The sequence below is a fragment of the Wasmannia auropunctata genome, unplaced genomic scaffold (assembly GCF_000956235.1).
Source record: "Wasmannia auropunctata unplaced genomic scaffold, wasmannia.A_1.0 LD334579.1, whole genome shotgun sequence".
In the NCBI taxonomy this organism is placed as follows: domain Eukaryota; kingdom Metazoa; phylum Arthropoda; class Insecta; order Hymenoptera; family Formicidae; genus Wasmannia; species Wasmannia auropunctata.
Window position 1 is genome coordinate 299,113 of NW_012028311.1, and position 12,513 is coordinate 311,625.

General features: G+C 34.4%; 3 protein-coding genes across 5 annotated transcripts; all 3 read right to left on the reverse strand.

Moving 5' to 3' along the window:
• Nucleotides 1-52: 52 nt before the first annotated feature.
• Nucleotides 53-6,208, reverse strand: LOC105458193 (DNA repair protein REV1). Of its 3 annotated transcripts, XM_011703318.1 has the most exons (8): nt 5,999-6,208; nt 5,780-5,910; nt 5,320-5,439; nt 3,792-5,229; nt 3,120-3,561; nt 1,796-3,002; nt 485-627; nt 53-278 (listed from the first exon to the last, which is right to left on the reverse strand). In XM_011703318.1, the coding sequence occupies exons 3-8, from the start codon at nt 5,371-5,373 to the stop codon at nt 128-130; spliced, it is 3,435 nt and encodes a 1,144-aa protein (XP_011701620.1). In that variant the 5' UTR covers nt 5,374-5,439; nt 5,780-5,910; nt 5,999-6,208; the 3' UTR covers nt 53-127. The 3 variants fall into 3 exon arrangements, with proteins under 3 accessions (XP_011701620.1, XP_011701619.1, XP_011701621.1); XM_011703317.1 differs by having other exon boundaries at nt 5,780-6,208; XM_011703319.1 differs by lacking the exons at nt 5,780-5,910; nt 5,999-6,208 and adding an exon at nt 5,548-5,769.
• Nucleotides 6,209-6,534: 326 nt separating this feature from the next.
• On the reverse strand, nt 6,535-9,833 carry LOC105458194 (mitochondrial 2-oxoglutarate/malate carrier protein-like). The gene is made up of 6 exons (XM_011703320.1): nt 9,274-9,833; nt 8,284-8,499; nt 8,066-8,196; nt 7,773-7,943; nt 7,589-7,688; nt 6,535-7,510 (listed from the first exon to the last, which is right to left on the reverse strand). Exons 1-6 carry the CDS (start codon nt 9,330-9,332, stop codon nt 7,309-7,311), a joined length of 879 nt encoding a protein of 292 aa, XP_011701622.1. The 5' UTR covers nt 9,333-9,833; the 3' UTR covers nt 6,535-7,308.
• A 107-nt stretch (nt 9,834-9,940) lies between these two features.
• Nucleotides 9,941-11,459, reverse strand: LOC105458195 (exocyst complex component 4). The gene is made up of 5 exons (XM_011703322.1): nt 11,049-11,459; nt 10,870-10,946; nt 10,610-10,771; nt 10,354-10,523; nt 9,941-10,240 (listed from the first exon to the last, which is right to left on the reverse strand). The coding sequence occupies exons 2-5, from the start codon at nt 10,924-10,926 to the stop codon at nt 10,144-10,146; spliced, it is 486 nt and encodes a 161-aa protein (XP_011701624.1). The 5' UTR covers nt 10,927-10,946; nt 11,049-11,459; the 3' UTR covers nt 9,941-10,143.
• Nucleotides 11,460-12,513: the final 1,054 nt, after the last annotated feature.

Sequence of the window (12,513 nt, forward strand, 5' to 3'; positions counted from 1 at the left end):
AGATAAAGAACGGCATTCGCGTTCGGATTGAAATTAAAGGATATCACATTTGCTTGTAAATAGATTTCTTATATTACACACTCATTAGTAGAAATTTAATTTATTAAATTTTACGAAGATTTCGAATTCAATTATCGTTATCACATCTCGGATCATTACATCTGATCAACGGTACCATTAGATTGTTGTTGTACTCGATCTGCATATAACGTTGGACATGTTTCACGGTTCTTCTGTATGTTCTATGCCAAATGCAGTTCCCGGTTTTCGTTGTACATCTAAAATAAAAAAAAAACAAATAGACATATAAGTACGTTTAATGTATTATATGCCGAATATTTTTATTTATCGATCGATGAGCGAGTAAAGCGATATCTGTTCCTCAAAAAAATCTACATCGTTGTATTATTTATTATCCATTTGTTACGAAGTGAAAAAAAAAGAGCGTCTATTATAATGGAGGTATTTCTAAACGATAGATTACCTGTGCATGGTTTTCAACAAAATGTGTAGATCTTCGATACGTTTCTTTCCGGGAAGCATGCTAAGAAACGTCGCGAGTGACAGGAAGTCTACTTCATTCACGACATTAGATTTAGTAACCCATGTTTGTATTTGCAGTTTTACCTATTAAAAAAAAATGTCATATTTAGTTTAGTCGAGGCCAAAAAGTATCATCTTTACATAATATACGTCATTTTTCAAATAGTATTCCGGATGTATCACTTGATAAAGTTATTATGTAAAGAAAAAAAAATGGGAGAAAAAAAGAAAGGTGACACGGTTTTCATTCCAAACGATGTTTATCGAAAAAGAGATAGGATTTTGTTTAATTTTATGTTAAAAATTGGATAAAATCTCGAGTGCGTGTTATAATGCACGGTATACTGGTGGTAATTTAATAGGAAATTTTCACATTCTGCTAAATCTGTTCAACTTTTTTCTCTGTCCTCTTCGATTATTTAATATAGCATAAGAAAAGTTGAATGTTTTTTTTTTATTAATATTTATTTCTCGAAATTCACATATTTTAATACGTTGATAATCTATATCACGTTTTTGTGTTTAAATTAGAATTAAGTTTTTCAAGTTTCCGAATGTACAATAAGGGTAAATCTGAAACTGGAAATACTGAAATAAAATTTCAGCGGCGCAAACGTTACTGTGATAAGCTAATGATTGTCATGGAATATTATTGATATACGTTTTTTTTTTATCAGATTTTTGAATCTTCCAACTCGTCACTGTCACAGTTATTCATTTAATGTTCGGCATGATGATCACGTTCATGTGACCGCGCTGCATGTATTTTACAACTGCTAATTCTATACAGAGATCGAGGGATCTGAACACCAATGCATAAATATTCACAAATAAAAAACATCGCATTAAAAAAAAAAAGAATTTACCATCTTTTGTAAAATGCAAAATCCACTATACATGTATAAGAAAAAAAAATAGATATCTCTGATGCATCTGTCAATATTATAGCAGTAACAGGTAAAACAATTTGTATTACTTGTTAAGAGATAATTTTATATATAATAATTAATATCGATTGAAATTGCAACACAGTTACGTGCACCAGATCTCAAAAACAGAATGCTACTCAGTTCCTATTTAATAATTTCTCTTAGGACTGTTTGTTTCATCTTCCGATAAACTATGTGATTAATTTATTTAATGGATAAACGCTATTGGTCCAACACATTCACTTGTCTATTAGATAAATTACCGCATAATTTAGCCGAAGACACGGAACAGACGGTTCTTAATGAAGTAATTTATGTGGTACCTGTTGTAATGGAAGGGTGAAGAGATGATTCACAAGATTAATCAACATTTCATGATGTTTATCTACGTTCTCATTGTTATGTAAAATACTTAAATTCTGTAAAATAAAGGTATCGGCTTTATCCATCGTAACATTATTATGTGAAGTGTCAACATGATCGATCCGACACGATGTGGATGTTGCTTCGACCGCGTCATGCTTTTCGCACAATTGATCTCCGGCATGCATTGCGTTCTCTTGTGGTATACGTTCGGGTTTATTTGTACAAGTGCTCTTTACAAGTATTGCATTCTCTTTGTTATCATTGATTTTTGAAGAAATCGCATTCGTTTCCTGCAATCGTTCGCTATCGCTTTTCTCATTTGTTTCTTTCGAATTCGCTCTGTTCGCCTCTCTCTTCATATCGCAGTACATCTGCACGTCGCGTTGCACATCGGGATGCAAATCGTTTTCCATTAAAGCTAATAAAACATCCGGATCAACTTGCGAGCAATTCTGTACATTCGAACTCTCCTCGTCGTACTTAACTTCATTCACCGGATCAACCCTGCTCGCGGCACTTATCGCAGCCTGCTTCTTGTTTCTCTTGTATTCATCGAATATCTCGTTTCTTATGTCTGCGGGCAATTCGACTAACACGGACATATCGAGATCGTGCATTTGTGGTATCGCGTATTTCGAAGATCTCCCGCCGTTTGGTTTTACTTGTTTAAAGAAATTCTCTTGAGACGTCTGCCTTTGCATTACTTTCTTATTGGACTTTCCAAGCATTTCCTTCACTTTAGTATTTTTATTTACCTTAGAATTGTGCAACTTTTTACTTTTTGATTTAGCCACAAACGTTGACGGCTCGACTTGAACACTGACTGGAATTTCTGAATCGACGCCGTTCGAAGATTTTGCTGATTCCAACGGCAAATTACTTATTTCTGTATCACAATTTTTTTTTATTGCTAATGATTCTGTAGTTGAAGGTACTTCAGAGCAATCCGGTTCAGATTTCTCGTCTGAGACACAACGAGTATCTTTGTTGTCATCTCCCAACGTTTTATCGATTGGTTGTGACCTTTTCGTTTTATTAAAGAAATTAATTAAGTTGCTTTTAGCCTGCTTAGTCTTGCATATTTCCAGTCTAGATATTTGTATTCCAATTCCTCTCATATCTTCGGGTATTAAATGCAACTGATTCCAAATATTTATAACTTCCCTAAATCACATAAAATATGTACTTAGTACTTCGCGATCTAATTTTGCGGGGAAAAAAAATATATATATAAGTATAAAATATATACAAGATTAGCAGATTAATAAAGCGAAAACTCACTTTTTGATGATACTGACATCGTCAACGGCCGCTATAAGATTTTTCGATTTTGTAATATAATTGCAAAGACCATGGCCCATGAACTTCGGGGTTTCCTTCGGCGCTTCCTCAGCTCTGACCATCAATTTTAGCGTGATGCATCTGCCTTTCGCACGGGCTGCTGTCAACCGATTGCACACTTCCACGGATAATTCGCTCAAAAAGTCGACAGCATCGCCATTATTCTGAAATCTTATGCCGTAATTAACTTCGGCCGATACAGATTTTCTGACGTACTCCAGATTCAGCTTTGTGTCGTCCAATCCACGGCACATCTTGTACAACTGCTCTCCCATCTTTTTGCCGAATTCCTTCTGTAAAACTCCCAACGAGATCTTCTGTAAATCTTCGCACGTATGTACATTCATTTTACGTAATTTATACGTTGTCGTTCCGCCCACTCCTACAAATAAAGACGAAAAAAAAATCGGGTAAATTAAATTTTAATTCTAATAACGATAAGAGAATAAAAAATGATTCAATGAGAGAATAAAAATCAAAGCTATATAAGTTTTTATACTTATTACAAAATGCAAATCCAATATACTCGTTTAACAAAAGTGTTTCTTCTTTAAATGTAGAATTTAGTTTTTACTAAATAATATAAATGATATCGATCGCGCTCAAAAGTACCTGGTAAATCTCTTATACTAAAAGATCGAATGAATGTCTCTGCATTCCGATCGCTGAGATAAAATTGATTGTCGGGTTTAGCCTTTCGCGTTGCCAGTCTCGCCTGCAGCTTATTACTGCCAAATCCCGTGGACACCGGGCAATCCGTTTTCCGCTTTATTTCATTCCTAATTATCGTAGCGAACTCCAACGGCGAGAGTCCAGACGCTTCGAGGATTTTCGTGCAGTCGACGTACATTTCGTCGCAGCTTACCGCCTCGATGTCCAAAGTGTACGACGCCACAGTATTGTACAGTACGTAAGAGACTTCCTTGTAGCCCTCGAAATCGTACTGTATCGTCCGCAAGTTCGGGCACAGCTTCAACGCCTCCCCCAGAAACATGCCGTTCCTCACGCCGGCCTCTCTCGCCGCGTACGAGCACGAGGCTACCTCCGACATCGAGCCGAACTCCTCCCTGCCGTCGTGATTCGCCGAGAACGTGTTGCCCTTAGCGTGCGCCACCGCCACCGGTGCGTCATGCAACTCCGGTCGACTTCTTATTCCCACGGACACGAAAAAGCAGTCCATGTCGATGTGCATTACAACAGGTCGCTGCCCACGGTTCGTTTTGCTTGTAATTTTATCTGTAAAAATCGCCTCGTCCTCGGAATCCGATTCGCAGGCAACCGAGGCGTTCCTGGTGCCTCTTAATTTTATCAAACGCTCGAGGCCGGAAAATACCCCGTCGCTCTTGTCCCTCAGCTCGTTCACGTAATCTTTAAACGTAGTTCCCATGGTAGAGATATAATGCAGTCTCGAGTTACTGTAAAACGCCGACAGAAACTCAGCGTCCCTCGTCGACTGCGCGCCTGTTCTCGTATTCGATGATTGGCAAGAGTTGGTCGCATCTTGTCTCGATGCACCATTACACGCGTCGTCCTTTGACGAATTCCCGTTACTTGTATCAGTTTCGTTGCGAACGGTGTCCGCTGAAGCTTCAGGCTTTTCGGTGTCTCGTTCGTCGTGCACGATTGAGCTGGCATTATTCTTATCCCCGTTACTTAATTTGTATGCCAACTGAGGCTGCACGCTAGTGCTGTTGGAATAAAGTAAATAGTTCTGGAAATTCAAGATCTTTCCAGCTGCTATGCTGTCGACGATCCACTGCGGCTTACAAATGGGAATTGGATTCTGGCTCCTTCTGTACATCATTATTTTGGAATACGGCAGATTGGACGCTATAATGTGAGTGGTGATTTTAGGCCGCATGTAATGATGATACATTCCCCCGTGCGTCATCATTATACGTCTGAGCTCGTCCGACGTTGGATCCGTGTAACCGTTCACGAATATCGCAATTCCCTCGAGCAGTTTCGACGATTCCTTATTAAATTCCTTGCTGGCCGTTTTGCGAAACTGCTCCTCCAGTTTGGCCTTCTTCGCAGCCATATAGCCGCCCTGGCGAATATTACAAATATTAAAAAATGATACAAGGAACAAGTAGATAATAGATAATTAATAAGTAATATTACATATATATATACTCACCCATTCTTCAAAACCATTTTCTGCCCAATCATGATCTCTTTTCTTCTTTGACATAATTATACTAATTTGGCCATGTAGAAATTTTCTAATCGACAATAATTATCATGCAATAGATATATACTGGAACAAAAAGAGCAAAACATTGTTTAATTATGTAAAATTACAATTACTTCAGAATTTTTAATTTTAGCATGTCACATTTTTCTTCTCTCTCTCTCTCTCTCTTACCGCGCGAGATTAATGTATATAACAATTTGACGTTTTCGTAATTTTATATTTTTCAACTCTAGTTATTTGATTGATACAGATATCGAATTATATTGACAACAGTGACAACACAGCGATGTGCTCATAACCTCGAAGGTAGAAAAGTGCATTATAAATTCAGCACGAGACTTAAATTGATTGAGTATTTCATTCATCGTAGTTGCATTGCTTTGAATGTCAATTCGTAACTTACACAACGATAACAAGTGACTTGCATATCTGAATATTTGTGTGGCATGATAAGCGAGTCTATTTTTGCCGCCAAAAGTGGTTATGCACGTCCAAGGAACATCTTTGTCCGCCGTCAGCTGACTCATGCTGCAGCTGCAACGTGACGAAGGATTGATATAAAGATTATTACCCGGCGTTTTCTCAGTGCACAAAATCAATATTTGACATATCATGTCCGCACCGTTCTGATACGTATATGCGAATTGAGCTTAACTGAGTTTAACCGAAATGTCCCTGAGTTTCAGCGTCGATTTCATGACACTTGTTGCATACGCAGATATATCGTATTACTGTTTTGCCAGCAATTTTTGTCGACAAAGAAATAAATTTCAAGATAATGCGAAACCGTAGTTTTCGTTTTTAATTTATGCGAATTTTAAACACGCAGTAATTATCGGAAACATATATATATATATATATATATATATATATATATATACGCGCTAATTAAGAGAAATATATAATTAAAAAATTTGATTTTAAAATTCTCATTATTTATAATCAGTACTAATAATTGTATAATTTAGTATAGTTTATTAATATAAATATAATTTAATATAAAAGTCAATAAGTATATTTTTATTATTTTATTATTATTATTAAATGTTATTTTTAATCCTCAAAGGTTTGTTGATAAGATATTTGTAAGTAAAATATCATCTCGATGCTTAATTTATTATATGTATCCTTACTTGGAAATAATTAAATGTGATAGACTTATACAGTCAAAATACACCTTTTTATTACTAAATCTTTGTTAATTCAGTAATATACAATATTACTTATATATTTTTCATATTAATACTTATTTAATGCATTTTAACACATTACTTTAATTCGTCTGTTCAACTTTCGTACCTTATAGTAACAATAGCGGCATCTCATTATACAAGATGTAATGTCTAAGGTATTTCTATATAAAACAAGTTTTATACAAAATAACATTGAGAATAACAATCACTAAATGGCTGGGTCAAATGGCATGTCTATAAGAGTATTCGTACCAGACGAGCTCTACATTTGTACATATATTCATAGAATATATACGTCTTTCTCTCTCTAAAATAATATCTTAACGTATATTGCACATAAACCAAATTGGTAGAGCACCAAAATATGGTAGAGCATTTAAAATGCATAAACTATACTTACATTGAGTCAAAAAATTTATCTTTGTATCGTTCTTGAATTATAAGAGACAAGGATATACTTTTCAGAAATTAACAATTTTTTTAGTAACATGACCAATTTTATAAAAGCTGCTAAATAGCTTTATTATTCGATAAATTGTAAATTCTGTATATATTTACACAAAATAATATTGCAACTGTGTGCGTAATGTATTCCACGGTACAATTATGCTACAATATGGGTATATTGTAAAAATAATGCTTCTGAAAATGTCGCTTCGCGATAAAGCAAGGGGAGAATAAGATCCTTAAACCATTAATAAAAATCAATGAAGTTTTCTGTAAGCGCGCACAATTAAAATTATGCCAAGTGCGTTTTGTAAGCAGCAGTCATTTGCTCAAGGAAAATAAATGTCAAAACTGTGTGGGGTCCTAGACGTGCGTAATACGGGAAGAATCCTTTCCACAATGCAAACAATCCTTCGTTTCTTATAACTTTGGTCAGGACATCAATTGCGCCTGTAAACTCCGGTTTGCCGTTTATTGTTTTCATGTTTTGGATTCTGGAAGGATTGTTATAAAATTTGAATTATGTATATACCAAAAAATTAATTGAATTTTAAACGAATTTGTGATAATACCTTGTTTTAGCTATATCTACCGGCATAGAGGCAGCAGTAGTGACTAAACCAGAAATCATAGAGCTTGCAAAGTGTAATACGATATTTTCCTTAAAATATCCTATTTCAAAAAGAAAAAGCAAATGTAAATAGTACAACATTTATATAAAACTTTAGTGCGTGTAAATGCAATGTCTCTACAAACCTGTGTCCAGCAATGCCTGTTTTGCCTGAGAGTACGACGCCAACTGTGCCGCGTTTACAACCATAGCTCGTCCCATAGTAGGAATGGCGCCACGCCATAACGTAAAGAGACCCTCCTCTCTAATTATGCGGAATAACGCATCGAATACGTTTTTGTAATTGCGCCTGTCAGCTGCGTTTAAAGAATGTTAAATCTTTTAAGTTCTACAATATGTATGTGGATATGTGTACTGAACTAGCGATATACTCAAGTAATAAGCCTGTGTTGTGTATGGAGAAAAAGTAAAAATTTACCAATAGGCAGTCTTCCGTCTGCTGTCATCCTAATTAAAGCTACTTCAGCGGGTGTGCCTACAAATGCCCCGACACATCCAGCAGCCATACCAAGCAGTGCTTTCACAACAAAGCTTGGTTGCGTATCTTTCCTTAAATAAGACAAATATATTCTTAATAACAAATTTACTTAAATAATTGTAAAATCTTGATAAAGTAATTATATAAAGTTAACTTACGAAGAAAGTTCCATGAGCCAAGTATATATACCAAGTCTAGTAGTGGTATACGTGGCCTGTCGCATTAAACCGGCAGATAAGCCCGAGTATAATGCTAAAGCACCTTCATTTTTCAGAATTGCCGATGTAACTATTAATGTCGATGTTTTTGTGCCGCTTAACTGCATGCGATTCTTTATTAAATCCAATGGCTGTACAAAACATGTCGCTGCCATACTGTAATAAAACATATTGCATCCTTTATCGACTATTCTCTTAGGAAAAAAATATAAACTCCAAATTTTGTAAACTTATAAATGCCAGATAATTTTTAATTTAATGAAATTATAATTTCTCTAATATTTTCAATTATTCAATTATTATTATTTCATTAAATTTCATGCAACAGTTATATTTGATAAAAGCTAGTAATTAGAATATGAGTATATTTTGATGAAATTTTATTATTGAAATTTTATATATATATTTTTAAGTAACAAGATTATAAACTATAACATATTAGCATTTGAATTTTTAAGAATTAAATAAAATCAGTTTATTTATCAAAATAATTAAAATAATATGTAAAGAGCAATGTATAAATTTATTTTGTATCCATAAATTAAAAAAAAAATTAAATATTAAATTTTTTACGGCGCTCAGTTATAAGAGCAGAGCTATATCAGTTTGTCCAGGGTTACAACTCTATTTATAGTATGCCAATAAGTTATACATATTATATATATATACACAAATTGCATCATCGTGAAAAATTAAAATTCAAATTTTTTTCTTCTATTTCTTTTTATTAATCAATGCCAGTTATGTAATTTACAAGAAACAGTTCTGATAAAATTTAATCTCGACCTTCGAACTTCAATTACGAAACGCTCTTATAACTGCTTACAACTATCAAGAAACATTATTTTCTCGAACTGTCGCCTCATGTTTATCTGATTCACAGAGATGTCACATGTCCAAAATAAATGTAAAAAAAAAAATAACACAAACCCAGAAGTTCCACCAATAAGGAACTTGACACCGTTCGGTACTGTTTTTTGGCTGCCCATTATGACTTAAATTGATTAAACTTATTGATTATCGCGTCTATATATTAACCGTGCTGTATTTAATATATCACACGTATCTCTCTCGTACAAAATAAAATCATCCGACATATGTGAAGAAAGTAAAACAATAAAAAATCGGCTTGTCGAAGGACACGACTCCTGCCGGATGCACCGTTCATGAACACAGAAAAAATCGGAATGGTCGGATTTCGATCGGAGTATTCGGAGTATAACCGTATATCCGTGGTCGCCCTTCGCACATTCGCGTCATATGTTATCAGCTGATACGGAATTACGGAAATAGCAGAAGCACAAGCGCCACCTTTCCGCGGCATCGATACTTCGTTAGTGCCTAAACTTGCGATGCTTCGCATAGCTTCAAACGTGAAGTTGTACCAATTGCGGATACACCAGCAGCGTCGTGTCTAAATATTCGTGCTATTATGACCGTTGATTATTATATTTTATAATTTTTTAAAATACAATGTACACATACGTTTTTTCACGATTCCACATAGAATTTTAGACTGCGAAAATTTTAAATCTCAAATTTATTTCGCGTTGGATAACATGAAAGTGAATTATAATTTAAGTATAAAATAGTAATGTAGACAGAAATTTGTTTTATTTGAACTTACGTAACATAGAAACATATTGTACATTGCACTTAAAAACTGAATTATAATTCTACATTGATTTAATGTTACGTGAAGCTGGAAATTCACAATTTCTTAATTATTACCTATATAATTGATTTTTTGCTTAATTTTTATCTATAATAAACGTGTTATGTACAGAATGAGATATATAGCTATTGATCTGTTGAGGTATCGTGCGCTGTATTGGACAACGGCAGCAACTCCGGTTCTGCTAAACCTGTTATTATACGTCCACACGAATCCGACGACCTAAAATTGATCCCTCGATGAGTTATATATATTTATTGAATTAATTATTAAAAAAGAAACACATTATTTTTAGAATCTAAAATACACGTATGGAAGCATATATATATACTTACACATCCTTTAGAAGATGCAAGACTTGCTTATGTTCTATCCCTTCCAGCCACAAATTCAATAGCTCCTCTCGTTTGCATCTCAGCAATTGTTTGCAGGCGTTCAGATTCTCCTTCACTGCATGGATCTTTTCTCGCGACGATGTAACCTTCTCAGACAGCGCACTGAATATCTGAGACAATATACAACGCGATAAGATACATGCATTAAGTATCCAGGTTTCTTGCTAAATTCAAATATGCGTGACCCACGACTTACTCGCATGACTTCCATGAGATCCTGATCGTGCGACGAAACCAATTCTTCCAGGCGTTGATCACTTCGTTTGTACTCCTTTTCCAACTTAGCCTTCTCGATCTCGCGTTGCTCGTTCGTTTCGCTGGCCGATAAGGCTCGGATCACCGAGATCAGCAAACCACTCTGTAGGATGTGCAAGACACGTGACGAAGACTTATTCAACCAGTCTTTTAATAGAATTCAAAATAAGAGAATTTTCCATAATTATAAAATATACTTGCCGTTTCTTTCGTCGGTTTAATCCCCCGCGGTGGTTTAACGGGAGGCGTCATATTCATCTTATAATTGTAGGTTATAGCTACAAAACGAAAGTAATTGTTATCGTATAATTAATAGAAAAATATGCTTTGCTGTCAGAACAGCATTAAATATTTGTTTAGATTAAATACTATATACTTACTAATCTAATTTATATTTGCTCTCTTAACCAAACTTGTTTGTTGTTCTGATTAAGGTTAACCCTTCTCAATTTAATTCTCTCTTCTCTCTTGCCGATATATTAGATATACATGAGTGCATATAAATGAGAAAAGTATGACGAAAAATTCTATCGGCCCACATACATTACAAGATTTTTAATGTGTTTTGAATATAAAATAACACATAAATTTTTTGTCATAACTCGTTTGTTTTGGTGTTTCCTCCGATTGATTATTATAATTTAGTCAGGTTGAGTTGTTGTATACACGAGACAGCTTCTCTATTCTAAGCTTTTTTCTAGGCTTCAAGTCAGCTGTTTTTCTCTAAACTAAAATTTCCCCCTCGCGCTTCTCTCCCTCTTTACGCACACTTGCCACGTGACTACGTAAGAGTCAAGTGTCAAAACGGAGGACAGAGAGCTGAGAGGTAAAGAAAATTTTTGATTCAGACTTTTGGATCGATATAAATTTATTTATACATATGTATAAAAGAACTGGAACAGATTTTCCGAGCGAAATCGCCTGTAAAATTATCAGTCATGATTTTAAATGAAATAGTAGATTTTTTACATTGAAACAGAGAGATAAAGAAATTTTTATGATTCATTGTCAGACTTTTTAGATATATTTATTCATACATATATGTATAAAAGAATTGAAACAGATTTTCCGAGCGAAATGTGGAGGAAATCGCCTGTAAAATTATCAGTCATGATTTTAAATGAAATAGATTTTATTAAAAAGAAGGAAAAGAGGAAAGATGGAAAATGAAGATCTGTCATCAATTGCACGTTTTACTTTACACCATCACTGTAGAAAAACACATGTATTTTTTCGCAGCTAACGAATACAGTTCGTGTGTCAAGGAGACGCGTATTATGCATATTTGCGTTCCTATCGGTACTTGGAATACATTTGCAAGATTGTCATAAAATTTCCATAAAGAAATTCTGTCAGAACGAAATGCCCGTTTTAGGAATAATTAAGGTGCAAGTTGTCGAAATTGTTTTATTTAAAACTCGCTTATCACGCTTATCAATAGAAAGTAATAATTGTATCTTGGAAGCTAACAGCATTCAAATTTTGTTACTATTTTAAAAATAGAGGATTAACAAGTATATAATGCAGGACGCATATATATATATTTTGCTGGTACACACTTATATATGTTCAAAAATGTCATTATGCATTAAAAATAAATTGGCGAATTATGGACACTCGCGATGTTACTGTTCCTTTCACCTTTTAAATATCACAGAATAAATTTATACAATCCTTATTGTTACAATACTTCACTTCTCAATTGCGATGGAACAACTTAAACTTGCAAAAAAAAAATATTCAGGATCAATAACATCGGACTAACTTTATCAAGGGGATGTAAGGATTTTGTAGAAAAAAAAAACTTACAAAATTTAACATGTCATCGCGCAACATACACATGTG